Source organism: Corythoichthys intestinalis, chromosome 7 (genome assembly GCF_030265065.1).
Source record: "Corythoichthys intestinalis isolate RoL2023-P3 chromosome 7, ASM3026506v1, whole genome shotgun sequence".
Classification (NCBI taxonomy): domain Eukaryota; kingdom Metazoa; phylum Chordata; class Actinopteri; order Syngnathiformes; family Syngnathidae; genus Corythoichthys; species Corythoichthys intestinalis.
The window spans coordinates 58,608,647-58,636,110 of record NC_080401.1 but is presented as its reverse complement, the minus strand read 5'-3'; the positions used below and the strand labels follow the sequence as shown (position 1 = coordinate 58,636,110).

Sequence of the window (27,464 nt, the reverse complement as noted above, 5' to 3'; positions counted from 1 at the left end):
CTCAATTAATCTATCAATAGATTAAGGTGGTTCTACTACTTTTATTTTTTATTTTTTGCAATTTAGACGGATACTACTTACAGATTTACTTGAGGCAAATCAACAACCAAAAATCAAAAGATGAATTGATTGACTGTCATTACCCAGCGATTAATCTCAATTAATCTATCAATAGATGGTGATTCAACTTTTTTTTTTTGTAGTACAGAACCAAAGGATGGTTAAGGTTTACGTGGGTCAAATCGAGAGAGAAATAAAGTTAAAAAGATGATCTCATTGTCTGCCATTACCTAGCGATTAATCTCAATTAATCTATCACAAGATTAAGGTGATTCAAAATTTTTATGTGCAGCTTCAGACCAATGCTAGTTCCAGATTTACCAGAGTGAAATCAACACAGAGAAATTCAAAACATGAACTCTTTGACTGCCATTGCCTAACGATTAATCTCAATTAATCAATAGATTATGGCGATTCAACTGTTTTTATGTCCTTTTTTTTGCAATTTAGACTGGTGCTTGTTACAGATTGACTTGTGGCAAAACAAACCCAAAAAAATTCAAAAGATTAATTTATTGGCCGCCATTGCCCAGTAATTAATCTCAAATAATCTATCAATAGATTAAGGTGATTCAACTGCTTTTATTATTATTTTTTTTTTTGCAATTTAAACTGATACTTGAGGCAAATCAACACAAAAAACATCAAAAGATGAATCTATTGACTACCATTACCCAGCGATTAATCTCAATTAATTTATAAATAGATTAAGATGATTAAATTATTATTATTTTTTTTTTTTTCCAAATTAAAGACCTAAGCATGTTCCAGATTTACTTGAGTCAAAACGAGAGCGAAATAAAGCTAAAAAGATGAACTCATTGGCTTCCATTTCCTAGCGATTAATCCTAATTAATCTATCAATAGATTAAGGTGATTTTTTTTTTTTTTTTGCAACTTCAGACTAATGCTCGTTCCAGATTTAAGTGAGTCAAATGAACACAAATAAATTAAAAAGATGAACTCATTGTCTGACATTGCGTCGCGATTAATCTCAATGAATCTATCAATAGATTACGGTAATTCAACTATTTTTTTTTGTAATTAAACACCTAAGCACATTCCAGATTTACTTGAATCAAAACAAGAAATAAGATTAAAAAGATGAACTCATTGGCTGCCATTGCCCCTCGATTAATCTCAAGTAGTCTATCACCGAAGATTAAGATGATTAATTTTTTTGCAACTTCAGACTGCTTGTTACAGATTTACTTCGGTCAAAGCAATACATACAAATTCAGAGATAAAATGAGAGATCTATCACCTCCTTGCCGCGTCTTGATGAGCAGGACATCCGAAAGGGGGCCGTCACCCACCGAGGTGAAGGCGAGCACTCTGAGTCCGTAGGTGACATCGGGGATGAGTCCGGCCAGGGTGATGCGCGGTTCATCCTCTGTGTCGCGTTTGTCCCAGGCTCCGAGTGGCTCCTCAGGGCTGGTGCTGTAGTAGAGTCGGTACCCTTGCACCTGGCCGTTAGGCTCCTCGGGGGGCTCCCACTGGACCAGCATGCCGGTGGAACTCAACATGTATGCCCGAATGCGAATAGGGGGCGAAGAGGGCGCACGTTCGCCGGTACGGGCGTCCACGTCGGGCCCGGGCGGCCCTCGGCCCACGTTGTTGACCGCCATCACCCGGAAGCGGTACTGCGAAAAAGGGCTGAGACCCCCGACGCTGTAGCGGGTGGTGGCCACGCCGTCCACCTCCCGGAAGCCATCGTCTGACAGTTCGGCCCGGTACTGGATCACGTAGTAGGACACGGGCTCGGATGTGTCCGAGTCCCAGGTTAGGGTGACGCTGGTGGCGGTGGTCTCGGTTACCATGAGGGATGTGGGGGGCTTGGGCGGGGCTGGAAAGGAAATTTGCTTTCACGCATTTATAGGGCACTTGTTTAAATAATGCAAATCAATTTTTTTTAATCAATCTTATTGGGGGACATATATACAATTTATTTGAAGTGACCCGAAAATGCAAAATGATATTTATATTATATTGTTGCACCTTTGACGGTAATCTGCGCGGTGGTCCGAATGACGCCTAGCGAGGAGACGGCCACGCAGGTGTAGTTGCCCGACTGGCGGATGTCCGTCAGCTCCAGGACGTTGCGCCCGATGGGCATCTCATCCTGGCGGGTCAACTGGTCTTCTCCGCTCATCCACTTGACGTACGGCATGGGCGAGCCCACCGCCACGCACGTCAGGTTGACGCTACCCCCGGGCATCACTTCATGGTGGGACGGCGGGATGGAGAAACGCGGCGGCACCCGGCGAACTGCCGGACAAGAGAGGGTGGCGCTTCGTCAGGTATTCCGACTGTTGGACTGAATCGGGAATTCAAAAGTCTCTGAAAGCAGCAATAGCACTTTAAAGGTAAAGCCTTTTCAGACATTTGACACGAGATTAAAAATCATAGATTATTGAGATTAAACAATGAGAAGTCATAATTTTTCCTTAATTCATTTTTAAAATATCTTGACAAAATGACCACTGACTATGTTAATGTTTTTTTTTGCTGTTTTGAGATTAGATTAAAAGTGCGATTACTGAGATTAAATAAAAACAAACCACAGATTTAGCTCACTCATTTTTTTCCCAGACAGTACAAGGCTAACAATTTATTGTACATCAACTGTCTTCAGTAATTTTTAAATGAGATTAGAAATAAGATTAACAAGATTACCCAGACAAATCACAGTTATGAGTTCATTTATTTATTTATTTATTTATTTATTTTTGTAATCTCTAGACATCTTTAGGCTACTAATTTATACATCAACACTTTTCAGCAATTTTAGGTGAGATTAAAAATGAGATTAATTAGATTAAATAAAGACAAATCACTGTTTTTAGGGAATTGAATTAGTTTTTTTTTTTAAATTTCTTGACACCATTACTGCAATCTATAGTTTATTCACAGTTATTTTTAGGTGATATTATGAATGAGATTAACGAGATTAGATTAAAAACAAACCACAGTTTTAGCTAATTACTTTTTATTTTCTGGACAATACTAGGCTACCAATTTATACATCAACACTCTTTAGTCATTTTCAAATTAGATTAAAAATCAGATTAACGAGATTAACCAGACAAATCACAGTTATTAGTTCATTCATTTGTTTTTTCGTTTTTAATCTCTTGATACCCTTAGGCTACTAATTTATACATCACCACTTTGCAGCAATTTCAGGTGAGATTAAAAATGAGATTAACAAAATTAAATAAAGACGAATCACTGTTTTTAGTAAATTCTATTTTTTTTTAATCTCTTGACAGCCCTATCGGAATATATAAAGTAAAAAGCCATTTTTAAAGTGAGATTAAGAAAGATTAACAAAATAAAATAAAAACAACTGAAAGTTATTAGCTCATTCATTTTGGGGGGGAATAGCACTAGGCTACTAATTTATCCAGCAACACTCTTCAGTAATTTTAAATGAGATTAATCAGATTAAATAGACAAATCACAGTCATTAGTTCTTTTTTTTTAATCTCTTCACAGCACTAGGCTATTAATTTTTACATCAACACTTATCTTTAGCAATTCTTAGGTGAGATTAAAAATTAGATTAATGAGAATAAATGGACAAATGATAGTCCTTAGTTAATTCTGTTTTTTTTTTTTAAATCTCTTGACAGCACTAGGCTACCAATAATTACATCAACACTTTTCAGTAATTTTTAAATAAAATTAAAAACAAGATTAACGAGATTAAAGAGGAAAATCAGTCATTAGTTATTTTTTCCCCTTTTTTAATCTCTTAACAGCACTAGGCTATTCATTTTTACATCAACACTTTAGCAATTTTTTGGTGGGATTAAAAATTAGATTAATGAGATTAAATAGACAAATCACAGTCATTAGTTAATTCTGGGTTTTTTTCATCTCTCGACAACACTAGGCTACCAATAATTACATCAACACACTTCAGTAATTTTTAAATAAGATTAAAAACAAGATTAACGAGATTAAATAGGAAAATCATAGTCATTAGTTTTTTTTCCCCTTTTTTAATCTCTTAACAGCACTAAGCTATCAATTTTTACATCAACACTTTAGCAATTTTTTGGTGAGATTAAAAATTAGATTAATGAGATTAAATAGACAAATCACAGTCATTAGTTAATTCTCTTTTTTTAAACCTCTTAACAGCACTAGGCTATTAATTTTTACATCAACATTTATCTTTAGCAATTTTTAGGTGAGAAAAAAATGAGATTAATTAGATTAAATAAAGACAAATAATTTTTTTGTGCATTTAAAAAGAGACTCATCTCGACAGCATTACCAATTTATAATATCACCACTCTTCAGCAATTCTGAGATGAGATTTAAAATAAGATTAACTCAATGGCCGAGTGTCCAATTAATTTGAAGCAGATTCAAACGGATCGGATGTCTACAAGTGATAAACACATTTAAAATCAGGGCAGAATGGATGATTGGGCGCCACACGATTGGACGTCTATCATCGCCGACGGCATCGAAAGAATTAAGAGGCTGTGAAGTTACGACATGCCGGTTCAGAGGGAAACTTCAGTGCGTTAGCATGTTAGCGTGAACACGATGCAATTAGTTTTCTTGTGTTTAGACCCGCCCACTCCTACCCAGGTTAGCATGGAGACATGCTTGAGCAGAATGAAGGAAACGCGCAGGGCCGGAAAGGAAACAGGAAATAGGGGAATGGGCATGCATGTCTTGGTGGGAGGGGCTATATATGCAAGCAGATGACATTTTTTTATGATTGAATGTGACCTAGACAAATAAAGCTATATATTCATTACATTACACAATGCCAATGTGGTAAATATATGAAGTTTCTAGGTTTTGTTGCATAAGTGTCTGAAATGTCTCATCTGTTTTACGGTAACGCTTCCTCATCATTATGGATGGAAGCCCTTAAACTCCTCATTTTGCGCTGCAAAAGCACCCTCTTGAGGTCACTTGGCGACATTGTCTGCATGACGTGTGAAGTTTTAGCTTCGTCCGTGATGTTAGTCTTAATTTGTTCCTTGGGCAAGTTTTGTTCGAAAGTGCTATTTGTCTAAAGTACAGTGCATATTTTTGTTGTTGTATTCTTTACATTAATTTGAAGATTATTTTGAGCAGAACGTGTCCCTAACTAATCCCATTCTTGATAATACCGTTTACGAACCAACTTGCTACACTTGTCTGTACTGTTAACTTACATAGTTAATGCTAAGTTGTATACTTATTAAGTTTTATGATGGTCTAAATTGGGCAATAGTCAGCATATTGGACGCATTTTCATACAAAAAATTCTGATTAAAAAAACTGCGATTTATACTAGGGCTGTCAAAATTATCGCATTAACGGGCGGTAATTATTTTTTTAAATTAATCACGTTAAAATATTTGACGCAATTAACGCACATGCCTCGCTCAAGCAGATTAAAATGACAGCAGTGTAATGTCCGCTTGTTACTTTTTTTTTGGTGTTTGGTGCCCTCTGCTGGCGCTTGGGCCCAAATGATTTTATGGGATTCAGCACAATGAGTGAGCCTGGTGTAATTATTGACATTAACAATGGCGAGCTACTAGTTTATTTTTTGATCGAAAATTTTACAAATTTTACTAAAACGAAAACATTAAGAGGGGTTTTAATATGAAATTTCTATAACTTGTACTAACATTTATCTTTTAAGAACTACAAGTCTTTCTATCCATGGATCGCTTTACGAGAATATTAATAATGTTGATTTATTGTCATAATAAACAAATACAGTCCTTATGTACCGTATGTTGAATGTATATATCCGTCTTGTGTCTTATCTTTCCATTCCAACAATAATTTACTGAAAAATATGGCATATTTCATTGATGGATTGAATTGCGATTAATTACGATTAATCAATTTTTAAGCTGTAATTAACTCGATTAAAAATTTTAATCGTTTGACAGCCCTAATTTATACACAAGTACTGTATATACGGAATTTGTGCATGAAAGGGTTCATTTGACAAGCGTGAAAATCCCATACTTGATACTAAGTAACTATACTTGTATGTATGGCTAGCATACGTAGCTAATGTTAAGTTGTCTGCATTTTCAGCTTTATGACAGTCTAATTTGGGCAATGGTCAGCATATTAGGTGCATTTTTGGACGAAAATTTCGGATAAAAACTGGCTTATACGCGAGTATATACAGTGTTTGTGCATGAAAGGGTTAATTGTACGTAGCTAATGCTAAACTGTATGATTTTTCTGTTTTACGATGTTCTAAATAGGGCAATAGTTAACATATCGGGCACATTTGGAGTGAAAATTACAATTAAAAAAAGGTTTTACGTGAGTAAATATGCTATTTGCGCATGAAAAGGGTTCATTTGACTAGTGTGAAAATCCCATGCTTGATAATAACTAACAAATTATGTTCGTCTGCATAGTTAGCATACGTAGCTAATGCTAAGTCATATGCTTTGTTAGCTTTACGACAGTCTAAACTGGGCATTGGTCAGCATATCAAGCATATTTGGGGGCGAAATTTTGGCAAAAATACGGCGACTTATTACACTTGTCTTTATAGTTAGCATATGTACGTAGCTAATGGTAAATTGTATGCTTTTTCAGTTTTATCCATCCATCCATTATCTACCGCTTAATCCGTAGCATACGTAGCTAATGTTAAACTGTATGAATTTTCAGTTTTGCGATGGTCTAAATTGGGCAATAGTCAGCATATCGGGCGCATTTTGGAGCAAAAATTACAGTTAAAAAAAAACAGTTTTACGCGAGTATATACTGTATGGTATTTGTGCAAAAAAAGGGTTCATTTGACTAGCGTGAAAAATCCCATGCTTGATATTAACTAATTATGTTTGTCTGTTTAGTTAGCATACGTTGCTAATGCTAAGTTAAAAAAACTGCTTATACGACTTATACGCGAATAAATACAAAATTTGTGCATGGAGTTCATTTGACTACAGTGAAAAGCCAATACTTGAAAATACTTTTTACTAACTAGCTATACTTGTTTGTAGAGTTAGCATACATAGCTAATGCAAAATTGTATGCTTTTTCAGGTTCACAACAGTCTAAATTGGGCAATGGTCAGCACATCAGGTGCATTTTTGGACAAAAATTTCAAGGAAAAACCGGCTTATACGCGAGTATATACAGTGATTGTGCATGAAAGGGTTAATTTCACGAGAGCGAATAACCCATATTTGATAATACTTTTTGCTAACTAACACAAATCACACTGTTCTGTGTACATAGCTAATGCTACATTGTATGCTTTTTCAGTTTTACGACAGACTAAATCGGGCAATGATCAGCATATCGGGCCCATTTTTGGATGAAATATTCGGTTTAAAAAAAAACAACGACTTAAACGCGAGTATATACAGAATTTGTGCATGAAATGGTTGATTTGACTAGTGTGAAAATCCCAAGCTTGATACCGTAATTTCTGGACTATAAGGCGCACCTGACTATAAGCCGCCAGCCACCAAATTTGACATGAAAACGGCATTTGTTCATAGATAAGCCGCACTGGACTATAAGCCGCAGTTGTCCTCATTGTATTATGGGATATTTACACCAAAAGATATTAACTGGTAACACTTCATTTGACAATGGCATCATAAGACTGTCATGAAACCAAATGAACCGCCATTAAGCTTTGAACCAATTTGGTGCAAAGCCTTATTGTTTAAAAAATCTTCATTTGGCCATCACTGGTCCCTTGGGGGAGACAGTCGACCTCTGCTGCCACCTGCTGTCAACAATGTTGTCATCCAACATTCCTCCTAGCATGCATTGCGGCGCTACAGATGTAAAAATAATCAAAATTCATGTTCTGTGCTAATTATTTCTTCAGTTACTGTTCCAGTTGTTTCATTAATTGCTAGTTATGGTATTTGATAACATTTTCTTGGATAGTGGTGTCATAATACTTTCATAATTATTACATGACACTGTCATAGGCATTATTGACTTCTTATAATAGATGTCGGTTGTGTCATCCAGCAAATTATCTCACTTTTGAATGCACGTAAAAGATCTTAGCTGGACATAAATGGAGTTAGTGACATAATATGCAACATGACACATTTTGACATCTGTCATAATAATTTAGTAATGCCCATGATAGTGTCGTGTCATGTCATAATTATAACGTTCTTATGACAGTCTTATGATGCCACTGTCAAACAAAGTGTTACCTATTAACCCAAATAAATCACCAAATAAGCCCCACTGGACTATAAGCCGCAGGATTCAAAATGAGGGAAAAAAGTAGCGGCTTACAGTCCGATAATTAGGGTAATCATTTTTACCAACGACGCCATTAATTTGCTTCCATGCTTTAGAGTGAAAACAATTCAGACAAATGAAGAAATAGAAAATGGGAGCTTGACTTCACAAAAAAAAGTGGCGTGCAAGCATTACTCGGCAAAACAGTAACCGGGAAGTGGGGAAGAGGTTTGGATGGGGTGATCTGATAGAAAGAGATAAAAAGGGTGGAGGGCGCGACGGGGCTAGAGGCGCAGCCCGGCGCACCTCCGTGTCCGGGACGAGTGAAGAAACAAACCTTCTCGCTGGTCTGCGGTGTTTGTGTGACGGACATAGGATGGGAAAAATAGAGCAGAGTAAAAAAAGCCCAAAAATATCCTTCTACACACACAAACACACGCACATTTTGTACTGTAGTATGTATTTTACATTGAAATATCTATTAGTTTTCAGAATGAAATGCAAATAAAAGTGTAACGGTCCTAGCATACCATCATAGTACAGGCATCACGGTTTGGTGCATGCAGTCAGACAGCGAATACGTTTGAGTTTTTCAAAATATATACAGTTGTGGTCAAAAGTTTACTTACACTTGTGAAGAACATAATGTCATGGCTCTCATGAGTTTCCAGTTATTCCTACAACTCTGATTTTTCTCTGATAGAGTGATTGGAACGGATACTTCTTTGTCACAAAAAACATTCATGAAGTTTGGTTCTTTTATGACTTTATTATGGGTTAACAGAAAAAGTGATCAAATATGCTGGGTCAAAAATATACATACATGGATCTGAAAAAGCGAATCATTGACTTGAACATGTCAGGAAAGTCACTTGGAGCCATTTCAAAGCAGCTGCAGGTCCCAAGAGCAACAGTGCAAACAATTGTTTGTAAGTATAAAGTGCATGGCACTGTTTTGTCACTGCCACGATCAGGAAGAAAACGCAAGCTATCACCTGCTGCTGAGAGAAAATTGGTCAGGAGGGTGAAGATTCAACCGAGAATCACCAAAAAGCAGATCTGCCAAGAATTAGAAGCTGCTGGAACACAGGTGTCAGTGTCCACAGTCAAGCGTGTTTTGCATCTCCATGGACTGAGAGGCTGCCGTGCAAGAAGGAAGCCCTTGCTCCAAAAGCGGCACCTTAAAGCTCGACTAAAGTTTGCTGCTGATCACATGGACAAATATAAGACCTTCTGGAGGAAAGTTCTGTGCTCAGACGAAACAAAAATCGAGCTGTTTGGCCACAATGCCCAGCAATATGTTTGGAGGAGAAAAGGTGAGGCCTTTAACCCCAAGTACACCATGCCTACCGTCAAGCACGGTGGTGGTAGTATTATGCTGTGGGGCTGTTTTCCTGCCAATGGAACTGGTGCTTTATAGAGAGTAAATGGGATAATGAAGAAGGAGGATTACTGTCAAGTTCAAAAATAGGTCCTTAGGTAGACATTGTAAAATTACCCAAAAATAAGGAGAGAAGACACTCAGTTTTCTTGGCCAAGGAGAGCAAAAGAGTGACTAGTGACAGTCACCAAAATTGATCTAAAGAAAAAAATCCTCCTTGGTATTTTATTTAGGGGTTTGTCCTAAAAATGGGTGCCGCCCTGAGGGAGGGGGGAAGCAAGCTGGAGACACCCATGTGATTTTGATTGGATATGTGTGTGCATGTAGGTGGAACTAAGTAAGTACACGTGTGTAAGCAAGGCTCATGTAAACAGTCAAAATGACCCAGACACTTCAGTTATGCAACGCTGCGGGCATGGAAGATGTCCTCGGATGGAAAATTGTCCTCGAAGGTCTAGACGAAAGTCCAGACGCCAGGTGCTGAAGATGTCTCGGAAGGTCTAGTTACGCAATGACGCGGCCATGAAGCAAGGCAGTTGTCATCCCGACCCTCTTTTACTCTTTGTAACACTTAAGCATTATACTACAACCTGGTATAGCAAGCAATAATCATTTACTGGTTACATTAATAAGAAAAATATGGCAATATGTATTATTTATGGTATATATGAGCACAAGGAAATATTCAATCAATCAATCAAGCAAATATTTAATTAATCAAACCTCGATAATTACCTCAAGAATTACCTTCAAATTCTTCAAGATAACCTAACGTCATCAGCCCGAAGATTGGGTCTTGGGCGCAGTTGGGTGTTCCAACAGGACAATGACCCCAAACACACATCAAAAGCGGTAATGGAATGGCTCGAATGGCCTTCCCAAGGTCCTGACTTAAACCCCATTGAGAACTTGTGGACAATGCTGAAGAAACAAGCCATCAAATTTAACTGAACTGCACCAATTCTGTTAAGAGGAGTGGTCAAAGATTCAACCAGAAGCTTGCCAGAAGCTTGTGGATGGCTACCAAAAGCGCCGAATTGAAGTGAAAATGGCCAAGGGACATGTTACCAAATATTAGCGCTGCTGTATGTATATTTTTGACCCGGCATATTTGATCACTTTTTTCTGTTCACCCATAATAAAGTCATAAAAGAACCAAACTTCATGAATGTTTTTTGTGACAAAGAAGTATCCGTTCCAATCACTCTATCAGAGAAAAATCAGAGTTGTAGAAATAACTGGAAACTCATGAGAGCTCTGACATTATGTTCTTCACAAGTGTATGTAAATTTTTGACCACAACTGTATATACAATATATACAGTGGGAGGAAAATGCATATTGTCCTCATTAAAATGTGAAAACCTATAAATGTTTGGGTGGTTTTAGCGAAAGCAGATACTGCTTTTTCATCTGTCTGATTTTGACAAAGATCAGATCACATTTGATGGTGATTTTATGCAGAAATGTGACAAATTCCAAAAAGGTTCACATACTTTTTCATACCACTGTATACTGCAATGTATCAAACCATGACTTCCATGTACCGTTACACCCTTAAATGCAAAATCACACACGAGGAGTTTCCAAAAGATGGAAAGACAACCAGTGAAACCAAAGAAATTGAGAAATGTAGAAACGTAAGAAGAGCCATTTGGAATGTACAAAGGAAGTGACTTCAGAGTTGGGTAAGCAGCTTTCCTCACCTCGCACGTAGAGGTTGGCCGGCGCCGAGTACCGGGTCCCCGCCGGATTGACGGCCACGCACTCGTACTTGCCTTGGTCCGATTCTTCGCTGTTCTCGATCTGGAGAGCACCTGCAGGGGCGGGTCAAAGGTCATGTCAGATGAATTTGCTCCTAGATTGACTCTTAACATTGAGCTGTCAAACCTCACATCATTTTGTGCGGCCCGCAAAAGTAAATCATGTTTTATTTTCCTTGCTAAAATTAAATTTCATTATAATTATATCATAAATATCATATATTATATATATAATAATAATATCATATACTGTATATCATAAATGCCATTTCACAGAATATTTTTTTTACTTAAAAAAATGAAATATATGAGTGAGCATTAAAAAAATAGGTATTATAATTACATTACAATACATAATTTTATGAAACAACATTTTGCATGGCCAGCAAAAGTACATCATTTGTATTGATTTCATTTTTCTCAATAAAATTCAATGTATATCAAATTTCAGATAATATTCAATTTAGCCTTCAAAAAAAAGAAATGAAAGCAAATCTAAAAAAAATATTAATTAATTAAAAAAAAAAATATTTTTTTTTTAAATTTAAGAACAAAAATATGATTTAAAATGTATATTTACCCTTTTCTCCCCTTTTAGTTGTTATTAAAATTGACTAAACTAAAATGATTAATTATTCAATAAATAAATGAAATAACTTTTTAAACAAAGAATACTTGATTTAAACAATTAAAAAAATACATACCAATTTTTCCATATTTTTTGTAAATGAAATAAATACGTCTATAAAATAAATGTTACTTTTTAAGAAAAATTATAAATAGAAAAATAAATAAATAATACTAAATAATAAAAATGAATAAACAGCAATGAAAAATAATAACAATACATAAATAATATAATAAATAAATACATATTCAACTTTAAAAAAAAAAAAAAAGAAAGAAAAATATAAAAGATTTAAGGGCAAACAGTTAGTTATTTAAATGAATTAAAAATAATTAAAAACAAATTTTAGTTCGAGAGCATAAATACGACTTAAAATGAATATTTACCATTTTTCCCCTTTCAGTTGTGATTAAAAATTACAAAAGTATTATTCAATAAATAAATGAAAAATTAACAACAGAAAGAGAATATTTATTTTTTTAATCAAAAACAACAAAAACACTAACTAGTTTTTCCATATTTTCTTGTAAATAAAATAAAAAAATAAGCATATAAAAAAATATATATATAAGTACAAAAATTAAAATGAATAAATAACAATAATAAATAGTAATAATTAATAATAAATAAATAAATAAATAAATAAAAACTTTTTAAAAAAAAGAAAAACATAAAAGATTTAAGGGAATAAAAGCTATTAGTTATTTAAATAAAAAAATTAAAACAATTTAAGAGCAAAAATATGATTTTAAATGAATATTGACCATTTTCCCCCTTTTAGTTGTTATTAAAATTACTAAAATTATTAAGTATCCAATAAATAAATGAAATAACTTTTTAATAATGAATATTTATTGATTTATTTTTTAATTTTAATTTTTTTTATTTACTTATTTTTTTAATTTAATTTTATTTTTGGGTAAATGGAATGATTGAATTAGCATATAAAATAAATATTATATAAATAATAATGTTAGAAAAAAATAATTGTAAAAAAAAAAGAAATAATAATATAAAGAGTATTTTGACTGTTTTCTCCCTTTTTAAATTAAAGATAAATATTTTAAAAAATATAAATAAGTACAGAAAAAATGTGTAGTTGTTCCCTTTTTTTTCTCTATAAATTAAAAAAAAAAAAAAGTCAAACCGCATGTCAAATAAAATTTTGACAGTTTTGTCGTTTTTTTCACCTAACTTACCTGGCGACCGGTCTTCATAGCCACGTCGTAAATATTTCTGAAAACTTTTGCGTTTTGAGTGAAGGCAGAAAACATGTGTCACAGTTGGCGCAGTGACACATGGCATCATGCAATTTGTGAAATGCACCATGGGAAGCGTGAACAAGAAGAGGCAACAGAAATGAGGGTGATGAGCTGGTGATTGGAATGCTGTGGTTTTGCATTCTTACCTCGGATTGGTGTACCACCTGGTGAGGTAAAGATAATGCAAATAAGACCAAAAAAGAAGTTGTCATTAGTCAACACAGATGTCATCCATCTGGAAAATAACCAATGAGGAGCCCCGGAAGCTGTGTGGCCCCCAACTGGGGGGGCCATCAGCAGCTCTCCGACGGGCGGGCGAGCGTGGTTGTGAAAAATAATCCCATTTGATTATCTTTTCGCAACATCCTGAAACTGAGTAGGAAAGGCGGCGGCCATGTCGCGTGCGGCGTACCCGAGCGCAGCTGCTTGATGCGTCCGTCGCCGCTCTCCACGTCGACGGGCAGGAAGTCCTTGAACCAGAAGATGTCGGGGTCCGGGTTCCCGCTGGCGGCGCACAACATGGTGGCCGTGCGCGTCCTCTCCACCACCTTCAGCTGAGGGCCCATGTCGATGCTCGGGAAGCCGTGAGGGATCTGTTCCTCTGCCGCCGCGACATTTCAAAGGGAAACCATTAGCTGTCGCTCATGTTTTTCGGGAGGGAATATCATTCTGCTCTTGCGCAATTTGTAGTAGGTTTTCTTAAATGTCGGTAGGTATGTAAAATCAGTCGGTCAGTCACTGGATTAGGTAGGTAGGTAGCTAGGTAGGTTAAAACAGTCGGTCTGTAGTTTGGGTGGGTAGGTAGGTAGGTAGCTAGCTAGGTAGGTAGGTAAAATCGGTCGGTCGGTCGGTAGATTAGGTAGATTGATTTTGTAGGTAGATCAGTTTTAAAATAGTCAGTCAATCACTAGATGAAGTAGGTAGGTAGGTAGGTAGGTAGGTAGGTAGGTAGGTAGGTAGGTAGGTATGTTAAATCACTCATTTAGTCGCTAGATTTGGGGGGTTGGTAGGTAAGCTAAGTCAGTAGGGTAGGTTAGGTAGGTAGGTTGGTGTTAAGACAGTCGGCCAGTCACTAGATTAGTTAGTTAGGTAGGTAGGTAGGTAGGTAGGTAGGTAGGTAGGTAGGTAGGTAGGTAGGTAGGTAGGTAGGTAGGTAGGTTAAATCAGATGGTAGATTAGGTAGGTAGTTTAGGTAGGTTAAATCAGATGGTAGATTAGGTAGGTAGTTTAGGTAGGTTAAACAGTTTGGGTAGGTAGGTAGGTAGGTAGGTAGGTAGGTAGGTAGGTAGGTAGGTAGGTAGGTAGGTAGGTTAAATCAGATGGTAGATTAGGTAGGTAGTTTAGGTAGGTTAAATCAGATGGTAGATTAGGTAGGTAGTTTAGGTAGGTTAAACAGTTTGGGTAGGTAGGTAGGTAGGTAGGTAGGTAGGTAGGTAGGTAGGTAGGTAGGTAGGTAGGTAGGTAGGTATATTAAATCAGTCATTTAGTAGCTAGATTTGGGGGGTTGGTAGGTAGGCTAAATCAGTCGGTAGTTTAGGTAGGTAGATCGGTTTTAAGACAGATGGTAGATTAGGTAGGTAGTTTAGGTAGGTTAAAACAGTTGGTCTGTAGATTAGGTAGGTAGGTAGGTAGGTAGGTAGGTAGGTAGGTAGGTAGGTAGGTAGGTAGGTAAAGTAGGTAGGTAGGTAGGTTCAATCAGGTAGGTAGGTAGGTAGGTAGGTAGGTAGGTAGGTAGGTAGGTAGGTAGGTAGGTAGGTAGGTTAAGTAGGTAAGTAGGTAGGTAGGTAGGTAGGTTAAATCAGTCTGTGAGTTAGGTAGGTAGGACGGTTTTAAGACAGTTGGTTAGTCAGTAGGTAGATTAGATAAGTGTGTAGGTAGGTAGGTTAAATCAGTTGGTCAATCAATAGGTAGATGAAGTCGGTGGATTAGGTAGGCAGATTACGTAGGGAGGTGGCTAGGTAGGTTTAAAGTGATCCTCTAGTTTTAAGACAAGTAATTCTTAAAAGATACATCTTAGTATGAGTTATAATAATTTGACATTAAATCCCTCTTAATGTTTTCGTTTTAATAAAATTTGTAAAATTATTTTAACTGATTGTTCGCCATGGTTGTTGACGTCGCAGTGCTGTGACGTCACAAATCCCGCTGCCGGACTTCAGCGTGTCATTCATTAGCAACATCTCGTCAGTTCGTCCCTTCCAATTTGAACCAGAGCGGAAAAGTGAAGAGCAGGACAGCACTGTCGGTCGTTCACAAGACGAGCAGCAAAGGCGAAATGCAGAGCAAGAAATACCTGATGAGGCAAGAGTTGGACTAAACTTCTGGTGTACTTGCGGCAAGTGCATCTCGATGACAACGGTGCGAGAGAGCGTATGTTGTCGAGAACTCAGGTTTTTGTCAGCAGATCTTCAAGGTGAGTTATTGCGTCATCAAACTCATTCCAATATAATTGTGTAGATTGTTAGCATCCAGAGCTGTCGTATGCTTTACATACAGTATAGGCCAAAACACATTGGCATTCGTGCCTTTTTATTTTCTTGACCATTGACATTATAAACTCTCACTGAAGGCAATAAAACTATGAATGTGTGGCGAGCTAGGGAAGGATGCGGAGTATCAGACCACGGAGCTAATCCGCGTTGTTTTATTGACATTTAGGCTGCAAGAAATAGCAATGTCTGTCTGGCATGCGACCCGCGGAAGGTAACAGTTATTTCCAGCTGTTCCATTCACAAAGTACCCCCCCCCCCCAACCACACAACGTGCCAACATAATTTCCGCCGGTGAATTCTGTTATAACTTGCTACAAATGCACACGTGTGTATTGTGTACTTAGAAAAAAGGTGAAATAACTAAAAACGTGTGATATTCTAGTATCTTCAAAGTAGCCACCCTTTTCTCTGATTACTGTTTGGCACTCTTGCCATTCTCGCGATGAGCTTTCGGAGGGAGTCCCCTAAAATGGATTTTGACTTCACATGTATGCCATTCCGGCGATGAGAATTTATTGCTTTATCAATGGGGTTGGGACATTTGTGTTGCATTGAATGAATTGCATTGGACGTGCTTTGATCAGTTTGAGTGGCAGCATCACTCATAATAGCTGAATACTGAACACACACTGCCTGATGAACTGACAGTAGAGGTGAATTATTAGCTTCCTCTGTGACTAGCGGTACGCCCGAAGGTTCGCCTCCCGCTGTAGCGACAGGAGCGGCTTGGGTGCTTAAGAGGGCGGCCAGAGTGTCTCGTCCGTCTCGCTTCATTGCGCGCATTTCACTCGATATCCGAGCAGGCTGAGGCTTCTTGTGCGGGAAAATAGTTGCAACAGCATTTGCTTTTAGTCTGCGCTTATATCTAGCCGCTCCGGTGAGATCTTTCATTAGTTGTCATCTACTAAAATCCTCAAACGCGGTAGGAGAAAAATGGCGACAACAAAGCCTTGGTTGTTTGGGAAGATTTGCTTGTCTACAGGCATTTTCCCAAACCTTTCTCCTCTTCTTGTCAACAGGAAATTTGTGGAGACTCGCATCACTCTCCTTGTTTCCATTTGACTCGAAATTGCATCCATAAGCAGCACATCGTGGCATTTTACTTCGCGAGTTAAGCCAGTAATACACAGTTGTTGTACACACGCTACACGATTGTAAAAATATCATCTACGTCATCACTCCGCGCCCGCAGAACATGGCGCCAACTATCGGTCAAAATATGCACTAAATATTATAAAATATTTCCATTGATTTAACATTTTATGTGTTTCTAACGACATATTTTAATACAAGACAACAATTGTGATTTATTAGAGCCTACATGTCTTTAAAATCGAGGATCACTTTAACCAATTGGTCGGTCAGTCGGGAGGTAGATTAGGTAGGTAGATTAGATAGGTAGGTAGGGAGACAGACTTTATTTGGCATTCTGGTATGCACAAGTGTATAACGGTGTTAAGAATAAATAAAATATAACCACGGCAGTCTCTGTGGAAATGTTGAAATATACACAAAAATATATGTATGAATTGAACTAAATATTCAATAAATTAAAGCGCTTTGCTATTGTATTTATTTCCTTTTCAGGAAATGTTATTCAAACGAGGGGGCGGTGCTAGATGTGCCTCGGTTTGAATTGTTTGTCTATTTTTAAAAAATGTAGGTGCTAATGTTAACATAGATTCTACCGGCTAGCGCTAGACTAATGCGGATGCTATTTATGTATGGTATTCGCTTACATTAACTGCAAATGTTAACCGCTAACGCTAATTGTCATCTGCAACAGCTTGTATTGGCCGCATGTTGGATTTGGAGATGACTAGCTTCTACTTTTTCTTTTACTTGGTTGTGTGCAGCTAGCCATTAGCCAGTCAATCACTGCACTTGCATGTCCACTGACTAAAGGGTCAATAGTTTATTTTAGTATTTTTTGTTGGAATTACTTTACTCTTTTACAGTACATTTTTAAAAATAATTTTAAAAATTGTATCAGTGCCTTTCACACAATGTGGCAAGGCAGGTGTGAAAATGCCTACTGCTATCCACGACGAGAAGCGCGGCCTCACTGTGTGACAAAAAGTGACCCTGAGCTAAGCGCTTGGGCTCGCACCTGTTTTTTGGGATGGACGTGCCCGCACTCAGGCATGTTTTCACGCATGTTTGCACGCCCGCCGCGACGAGGTCACGACACAAAGGGTGAGTCAACATTCAGCTTTCGATGATTACATTTTTCATCTGGTTAAGGTTTACCGTCCAGGACGGTGAGCTTGGCGCTGGCGTTGATCTGCCCCAGGACGTTGGCGGCGGTGCACTCGTAGACGGCCTCGTCCCGGTACGACCTCAGCGGCTGGATGCGCAAAACCGAACCCGAGCCGTCGGCAAACTCGATCACCTGCGTCCAAGGGGGAGACGGACGGACTTTAGTGGGAAATTTATCTACTGTATGTCCTCTGATGCTAACTGGCGACCAGTCAGTCCACTGTTAAGATTGACTGCTGACCAGTCAGTTGTTTGTCTACATTAGGGTTGTCAAACTGGATGCTCGTGGGCCAGATCCGGCCCATCGCATCATCTTGTGTGGCCCGTGAACGAGATTCATGTGCATCTACTTCATTAAAAAAAAAAAAAAAAAATCATGTTCTTTCTTTTCTTTAAAAATAAATAAATAAATAAAATTTAAAAAAATAATAATAATACAAATACAAAGTTTTTTTGGTTTTTATGTATTTATTTAAAATCAATTATTTTCATAGTAAATAAAAAAAAATACTAATAGTAAAATTAATTGAAATTACATTAATTAAATTGAATCTAAAAAATATTTTCTTTTCTTACAAAAAATAAAACTACCATAAAAAATAGATAATAAAATACTTTTTTCCTTTGTATTTATTTTTAAATCAACCAATTAAAAATATATGATAAAATAATTAATATTAATAGAATTAAGGAATTTAATTAAAAAGATGTTTTAATCAAATTTAATTATTTTATGTTTTTGTTTTCTTTAAAAATATAATAAATAATAAAAACAGAATACAAACTTTTTTCTTTTTTGTATTTAAAAATCAGTAGTAATAAAATTAATACATTGAATTAAAACTTTTTAAAAAATCATTTAATTATAAATCATGTTCTTTCTTTTCTTAAAAAATAAATAAATACAATTTAAATAAAAAATTAAAATACAAATAATACAAATACAAACTTTTTTGTTTTTATGTATTTATTTAAAATCAATTATTTTTTGCAGTAAATAAAAAAATACAAATAGTAAAATTAATTAAAATCACATTAATTAAATCGAATCAAAAAAATATTTTTCTTTTCTTACAAAAATAAAACTACCATAAAAAATAGAGAATAAAATACTTTTTTCCTTTGTATTTATTTAAAATCAACCAATTAAAAATATATAATAAAATAATTAATTAATAGAATTGATAAATTTAATTAAAATAACGTTTTAATCAAATGTAATTATTTTATGGTTTTGTTTTCTTTAAAAATATAATAAATAACAAAAACAGAATACAAACTTTGTTCTTTTTATCAGTAATAAAATTAATACATTATATTAATTAAAACTTTTTTAAAAATCATTTAATTATAAATCATGTTCATTTTCTTTGAAAAAAAAAAAAATAATAATAATAATAATACAAATAATACAAATACAAACTTTTTTTGGTTTTTATGTATTTATTTAAAATCAATTATTTTCATAGTAAATTAAAAAAAATACTAATAGTAAAATCAATTAAAATTACATTAATTAAAGTGAATCAAAACAAATGTTTTTTTTTTTTTTTTTTTACAAAAAATACAACTACCATAAAAAATAGACAATAAAATACTTTTTCCTTTGTATTTATTTAAAATCAACCAATTAAAAATATAAAATAAACTAATTAATATTAACAGAATTAATACATTTATTTAAAATTACTTTTTAATCAAATTATGTTTTTGTTTTCTTTTAAAAATATAATAAATAAAAACAGAATAAGAACTTTTTTCTTTTTTTATATTTAAAAATCAGTAATAATAAAATTAATACATTGTATTAATTAAAACTTTTTTTAAAAAAATCATTTAATTCAAAATTATGTTTTTGATTTCTTTAAAAAAATTCAATAAAAAAACAGAATACAAACTTTTTCCCTTTGCATTTAAAATCAATTACAAATATATAGTAAATTAAATAAAATTAATAAATTAATTAAAATGTGAAAAATACCAAAAATGAATAAATGGAGAACGTTTTTTTCCCTGTTGTAATTAAAAATCTATTCATATAATTAAAATTTGAAATAATAAAAAATAGAGTATTTACTTTTCCCGTTATTTATTCAAAAATAATTTAATTATAATTTGATATAATTTCCCGTGATTTCTTTAAAAATAACACTAAAATTTTTCTTCAATATTCCTCTTTATTTAATGAGTTATTTTCTTTAAAAACGGAAATAAAAGTGCTAATCGAATATCGAAGTGGCCCTACTTTCATTGTATTCATTCGCCGCCTCAAAGCAGAATCGACGTCTAACGCCGTCAATGGCAGCCAAATGAATTTGAGTCCACCGCTTCTCCTCAAGAGGAATTGAAGGAGGACCACCAAGCGAGAAGGAAGTTTTGCGTCCAATGACGCGCCTGAGCGGAGACGGGGTATGCCGGGGGAACGTCGGCGTTAAAGACGGCGGGGTCATCCGGGGGGCTCGGCGCTTCCGCCGCCGCCGCGGCATTCCTGCGCTAATGAGGGAGGCGGCGTTCCGACCCGGCGGGGAGGCGTCGCTTTCCACCTCGGAGCTCCGCTTCCACATTCCGGATTCTCCGCCGCGGGAATGAGGAAAAGCTTCTCCTTTCCATGCAGTCAATGTTCTCCGGTCACACAAAGGCTGAACTTTTGTTTGCAAACGTCCCGGAATGCGATAAGCTCTTAAACGCAACGGGGATCTCGTTTCAAATCCCCGCGGAGACAAAAAGACAGAAACTTTTGAGTTTTTCTTTTTTGCCGAGATGATTTAATACGCAATTCTTACTTGAAATAAATGAATAAACGAACTCTGGGAATTGCAAAACACGACAAAGAAAAACAAAATGTTTGCAAGAAAATGTAGGACAAAAATAAAATATTCTGTTTGCTGATTTTTTTTTTTTTTTTTTTGCCAATCTAATATTTTTGTGTAATTCAATTTACAGATGTATTAAAATATCATAAAATATCTTATTATTTCTCTATATTTTTCATTATTGATTTTATTTTTATTTATTTTATTTTTGTATTTTTTTTATTTTTATTATTCAACATATAATATTTTTTATTATTTTATTTATTATTTATTATATTTTATTTAGGGCTGTCAAACAATTAAAATTTTTAATCGAGTTAATTACAGCTTGAAAATTAATCGTAATTTATCGCAATTAATCGCAATTCAAACCATCTATAAAATATGCCATATTTTTCTGTAAATTATTGTTGGAATGGAAAGATAAGACACAAAATGGATATATACATTCAACATACGATACATAAGGACTGTATTTGTTTATTATAACAATAAATCAACAAGATGGCATTAACATTATTAACATTCTGTTAAAGCGATCCATGGATAGAAAGACTTGTAGTTTTTAAAAGATAAATGTTAGTACAAGTTATAGAAATGTTATATTAAAACCCCTCTTAATGTTTTCGTTTTAATGAAATTTGTAAAATTTTCGATCAAAAAATAAACTAGTAGCCCGCCATTGTTGATGTCAATTATTACTTACACAATGCTCATGGGTGCTGAAGCCTTTAAAATCAGTCGCACCCAAGCGCCAGCAGAGGGCGGCAAAACTCCATCAAACACAATTAACAAATGAGCGTTTTACTGTACCGTCATTTAAATCTGTCTGAGCGGGGCATATGCGTTAATGGCGTCAAATATTTTAACGTGATTAATTAAAAAAAATAGTTAACGCGATAATTTTGACAGCCCTAATTTTATTATTATTTTATTATATTATTTTATTTTATTTTATTATTATTATTTGACCACGAGGCTAATTATTTTTTAATATTTCAAGATAATCCTTCATAATGCTAATTTTTTATTGTTTGATGCCATTTGATTAAAAATGAGATTAATTCACAATGGTTTTTAATCTCTTGACAACATGACCACTGACTATATTAATGCTTTTTAGCAGTTTTGATTCAAAATGAGATTCATTTTTATGACATACATGATAGTACTTCCCCTGAATAGATTCATGCTTCGCAGCAGTTTTGAGTTGAGATTAAAAATGAGATTAATTAGATTAAGTAATATCAGGTCATAATTAGTAGTTGTTTCATTTTTAAGATATAATGACAGTACTACCCAAGAATAGATTAATGCTTTGCAACAGTTTTAAAGTGAGATTAAAAATGGGAATAATTAGGTAATAATGAATGGTCATAATAGCTGCTTCATTTAAAAAAAAAGATGAAAGCACTAACACTGAATTGGATAATGCAGTTTTGAGGTGAGATTAAAAATGAGATTCATTATATTAAATGACAGATCTTAATCAGTAGTTGCTTCATTTAGATTAATACTTTTTAGCAGTTTGAGATGAGATTAAAAATGAGATTAATTACATTAAATAATGACAGATCATAATTAGTAGTTGCTTCATTATTCAAAGATATTGACAGCACTAGCACTGAATATATTAATGCTTTGCAGCAGTTTTGAGTTGAGATTAAAAATGAGATTAATTAGATTAAGTAATGTCAGGTCATAATTAGTAGTTTTCATTTTTAAGATATAGCTGCTTCATTTTAAAAAAAAATGAAAGCACTAACACTGAATTGGATAATGCAGTTTTGAGGTGAGATTAAAAATGAGATTAATTAGATTAAATAACAGATCTTAATCAGTAGTTGCTTCATTAAGATTAATGCTTTTTAGCAGTTTGAGTTTAAATTAAAATTACATTAAATAATGACAGATCATAATTAGTAGTTGCTTCATTTTTTAAAATATGAAAATATGAAATATGAGTTTAATTGGATTATATAATGAAAGATCGCAATCAGTAGTTGTTACATTTTTCTAAATATCAACAACATGATCACAGACAACATGGCCACAGACTATATAAATGATTTTGAGCAGTTTTGAGTTGAGATTAAAAATTAGATTAATTAGATTAAATAATGACAGATCATGATCAGTTATTGCTTCAATTTTAAAATATACTGACAGTCCTAGGCCTGAATAGATTAATGCTTTGCAGCAGTTTAGAGGTGAGATTAAAAGTGAGATTATTTAGATTATACAATGACCGATCATCATTAGTAGTTGCTTCATTTTTAAAACATATTGACAGCACTAACACTGAATTTATTAATGATTTGTAGCAGTTTTGAGGTGAGATTAAAAAGGAGAATAATTAATTATCATTTATTATTTAAAAAATTATCTAACAGATCTATAACTAGTGGTTGTTACAACTTTTTTAAAATCTCAACAACATGATCACTGACTACTGTATATGAATGCATTTTTGCAGTTTTGAGTTGAGATTAAAAATTTGATTATTTATATTAAATAATGACATATCATAAGTAGTAGTTGCTTCATTTTCAAAACATAGAAAGCACTAAAAGTGACTATATTAATAATTTTGCTGTTTTGAGTTGAGATTAAAAATGAGATTAATTAGATTAAATGATGACAGATCATAATGAGTAGTTGCTTCATTTTTAAAAGATACTGACAGCACTAGCACTGAATATATTAATGCTTTACAGCAGTTTTGAGGTGAGCTTAAAAGTGAGATTAATTAGATTAAATCATGACAGATCAAAATTAGTAGTTAATTCATTTTTAAAATATACTGTCAGTATTACGGCTGAATAGATTAAGGCTTTGCAGCAGTTTTGAGGTGATTTTAAAACTGAGATTATTTAGATTAAATCATGACATCCATAATTAGTATCTGATTCATTATTAAAAGATATTGACAGCACTAGCACTGAATGTATTAATGATTTGCAGCAGTTTTGAGGTGAGATTAAAATGATATTAATTAGATTAAGTCACAACAGATCCATTAGTTGTTAAAAAAAATCAACAACATGAGCATGGACTATATGAATGCTTTTTAGCAGTTTTGAGTTGAGATTAAATATGCAATGAATGAGATTAAATGATGACAGATCATAATTAGTAGTTGCTTCCTTTTTGAAATATATTGACAGTACGACGCCTCAATAGATTAATGCTTTGCAGCAGTTTTAGGTGAGATTAAAAATGAGATTAAATAGATTAAACATTGACAGAGCATAATTAGTAGTTCCTTCATTTTTAAAACATATTTACAGCACTAACACTGAATATATTAATGCTTTGCAGCAGTTTTGAGGTGAGATTAAAAATGAGATTAATTACATTAAATCAAAACAGATCCATAGTGGTTTTTATATATTTTTTTAAATCTCAAGAACATGTCACTGACGAAATAAATGCATTTTTTTCCCAGTTTTGAGTTGAGATCAAAAGTGACATTATTGAGATTAAATAATGACAGATCATATTTAGTAGTTGCTTTGTTTGTAAAATATACTCAGAGTACTAGCCCTGAAGAGATGAATGCTTTGCAGCAGTTATGAAGTGAGATTAAAAGTTATTCATATTAAATGATGCAAATCACAATCAGTAGTAGATCCATTTTTTAATATCTCTCAACAGCACTACCACTGCATATATTTATGCTTTCAGTCGTTTTTAGGTGAGACTAAAAATGAGATTAATTAGTTTTAATTTAATCTCGGAAGCACACTGTCACTGTATATAAGAACTCATTGGCTGTATTGCTGGCATAAAACATTGAACCCATTTTGATTTGAAGAATTTGATTTTCCTTTGGAATGAAAATCATGTCGAACCCAAGCCAGAGCATGAATTCCTACCTCGAATCGTTGCGAGCTGACTTTCTTGCCTTTCTTCATCCAAGTGATGCGTGGCTTGGGCTCGCCCAGCGCCTGGCACACGAACGAGGCCACGCCCCCCGAGATGCCCGTCTGGTCGTCGGGCGACTTGATGAAGCTCGGAACGCCTGCGAGCAAAGCCGTCAAGCGACGCGGACCCCGGACGACGCCGGCGGTCTTGTACTTACTGTCGGCGCCTGACGGCGGCACTAGCAAGACCGACGACAACAACAAGAGCGCCACGAGGGAAATGGCGCCGCCGTCGGGGCGACCCGTGCCCATCGTCTCCTCGGCGCTAGCTTCCCGACGAGGCTGCCGATTGGCTAAAAAGTCACGCCGTCATCAGTGGACACCTATCGGGAGACAAATTGACCTGGAAATCACTTGCTGTGGTGTTTACGGCATGGCTTGTTGAGACTTTTTTGTGGGTCTTCTTATGATGGACATGTTTACCAAATTTCAACTTGATAAGTCAAACTGACTTTAAGGGCTGAATTTTTTTTTTAAATGGAAGGAACCCTAGAAAACCCCAAATGATACAAAAATGTCTACTTCAAACCAACATAGTTGAGTTCCTTTGTTATTTTGGGCCTGGCTTCAACAGACTTATTTGTAGGTCTACTTATGATGGACATGTCTACCAAATTTCATGTTTATAGGAGAAACAGATTTCAGGGGCTGAATTTTCAAAACATTCAAAGACCGCCTGGAAAAGGGCAAAATTAGACCTAAAACATCTGTTTCAAACCAATATAGCTGACTTCCTGTGTCTTTTTGGGCATGGCTTCCTCAGACTTTTTTGTAGGTATTGTCATGATGAACATGTTGACCAAATTTGATGTTTCTAGGAGAAACAGATTTCAGGGGCTGAATTTTCAAAACATTTAAAGATCGCCTGGAAAAGGCCAAAATTAGACCTAAAACATCTGTTTCAAACCAATATAGCTGACTTCCTGTGTCTTTCTGACCATATGTTCCTGAGAGGTTTTTGTAGGTTTTGTCACGATGGACACGTCTACCAAATTTCATGTTTGTAGGAGAAACAGACGTCAGGGGCTGAATTTTCAACAAACGTAAATAAAATGGCCACAAATTACCGAACAAGTGTGCTTCAAACCAACATGGCTGACTTCATGTGTCTTTTTGACCATACCTTCCCGAGACTTTTTTGTAGGTCTTCCCATGATTGTCATCCCAACCAAATTTCATGGTTGTAGGAGAAACAGACTTAAGGGGCTGCATTGTCACCCCCAAAATTAACCAAAGGAATTGGTCAAAATTGGAGCAAAATTGTCTGCTTCAGACAACAATGGCTGACTTCCTGTGTGTTTTTGACCCATGGCTTCCTGAGACTTTTTTGTGGGTCTGCTTATGATGGACATGTTTACCAAATTTCATGTTTCTAGGAGAAACAGATTTTAGGGGCTCAATTTTCAAAACATTCAACGTTTTCCTGGAAAAGGGCAAAATTAGACTTAAAACATCTGCTTCAAACCAATATAGCTGAGTTCCTGTGTCTTTTTGGCCCTGGCTTCATGTTTGGATGAGAAACAGACTTCAGGGGCTGAATTTTCAAAACATTCAACAAATCCCTGGAAACGGCCATGGCCACCCTCCCACTTTAGTGTCCGGTGATAAACTAAACTGCAGAAGGACGACTGGACACCACGTGATTGGACATCTAGCATCGTCAATGGCACTGTAATGGTTCAATGTAAATTTGTTCATTCATTCATTTTCCACGCCGTTTATCATCATTTAGGCATTCAATCAACAGCAGGACGAACTAAGCCTCAGGTTCTATTATCGTCACTGGCACCGATTGAGTTAAAGTGCTGCTTCCTGACCGGACAGCTGCCCCGCGGCGACCTGTCGTAAACACGTTCAAATGGGAACCCCGCGGAGCCGGTGCGTCTACGGCTGGGTGTCAAGCCCGGCCTAAAAATCTCAGTTATGAGCGCTGGTCAGGTGACATAATGCCTGAAAGAGGAAGTGCACAATAGCGGGATTAGATCCATTAGCATCGGAATCTCAGGAAGACGCTGGAACATGCCAAGAACACAGATTTGACCAAAATATTTTGAAAGATTAGTTACATGAGCAAGCTTCAGATACTGTAGCAATTAGCGCTTTTCAGCAATTTACAGATGACATTAAAAATGAGATTAGTTAGATTAAAAATAAGGACATCATAATTAGTACAAAGTACTGTAATTTTCGGACTATAAGCTGCTACTTTTTTCCCTTCATTTTGAATCCTGCGGTTTATAGTCCAGTGCAGCTTATTTGTTGATTTATTTGGGTTAAAAGTTAACAATTTATTTGACAGCAACGTCATAAAACCGTCATAATCATGACATGACACTATCATGGGCATTACTGAATGCTTATGACAGATGTTATTAAGTGTCATCTGGCAAATTATGTCACTAACTCCATTAATGTCCAGCTCGGCTATTTTACATCAAATAAAAAGTGAGATAATTTGCCAGATAACACTAAATGACATCTGTTATAAACATTTATTAATGCTCATGACAGTCTCATGTCGAAATTATGATTGTCTATTGACAGTCTTATGGCGCCACTGTCAAATAAAGTGTAACCAGTTAATGTAGCAATTAATGAAACAACTAGAACAGTAACTAAAGAAATAATTAGAACAGAACATGAATTTTGATTGATATTTACATCTGT

General features: G+C 35.2%; 1 protein-coding gene across 11 annotated transcripts in view; it reads right to left on the bottom strand.

The window, feature by feature from the left end:
- The window catches only part of ptprfa (protein tyrosine phosphatase receptor type Fa), a 110,815-nt gene that overhangs the window by 48,295 nt on the left and 35,056 nt on the right, over positions 1 to 27,464 (bottom strand). For 8 of the 11 annotated variants that reach the window (XM_057841037.1, XM_057841036.1, XM_057841038.1 and 5 more), the window contains exons 2-9: positions 24,956 to 25,120; positions 24,750 to 24,895; positions 18,050 to 18,191; positions 13,720 to 13,908; positions 13,454 to 13,471; positions 11,361 to 11,471; positions 2,059 to 2,328; positions 1,325 to 1,906 (exon numbers count right to left, since the gene is read on the bottom strand). In XM_057841037.1, coding sequence (XP_057697020.1) covers positions 1,325 to 1,906; positions 2,059 to 2,328; positions 11,361 to 11,471; positions 13,454 to 13,471; positions 13,720 to 13,908; positions 18,050 to 18,191; positions 24,750 to 24,895; positions 24,956 to 25,049 — 1,552 coding nt within the window. In that variant the 5' untranslated portion in view covers positions 25,050 to 25,120. The remainder of the gene's footprint in view (positions 1 to 1,324; positions 1,907 to 2,058; positions 2,329 to 11,360; positions 11,472 to 13,453; positions 13,472 to 13,719; positions 13,909 to 18,049; positions 18,192 to 24,749; positions 24,896 to 24,955; positions 25,121 to 27,464) is intronic. The other 3 variants (XM_057841039.1, XM_057841045.1, XM_057841046.1) reach the window with 1 other exon arrangement.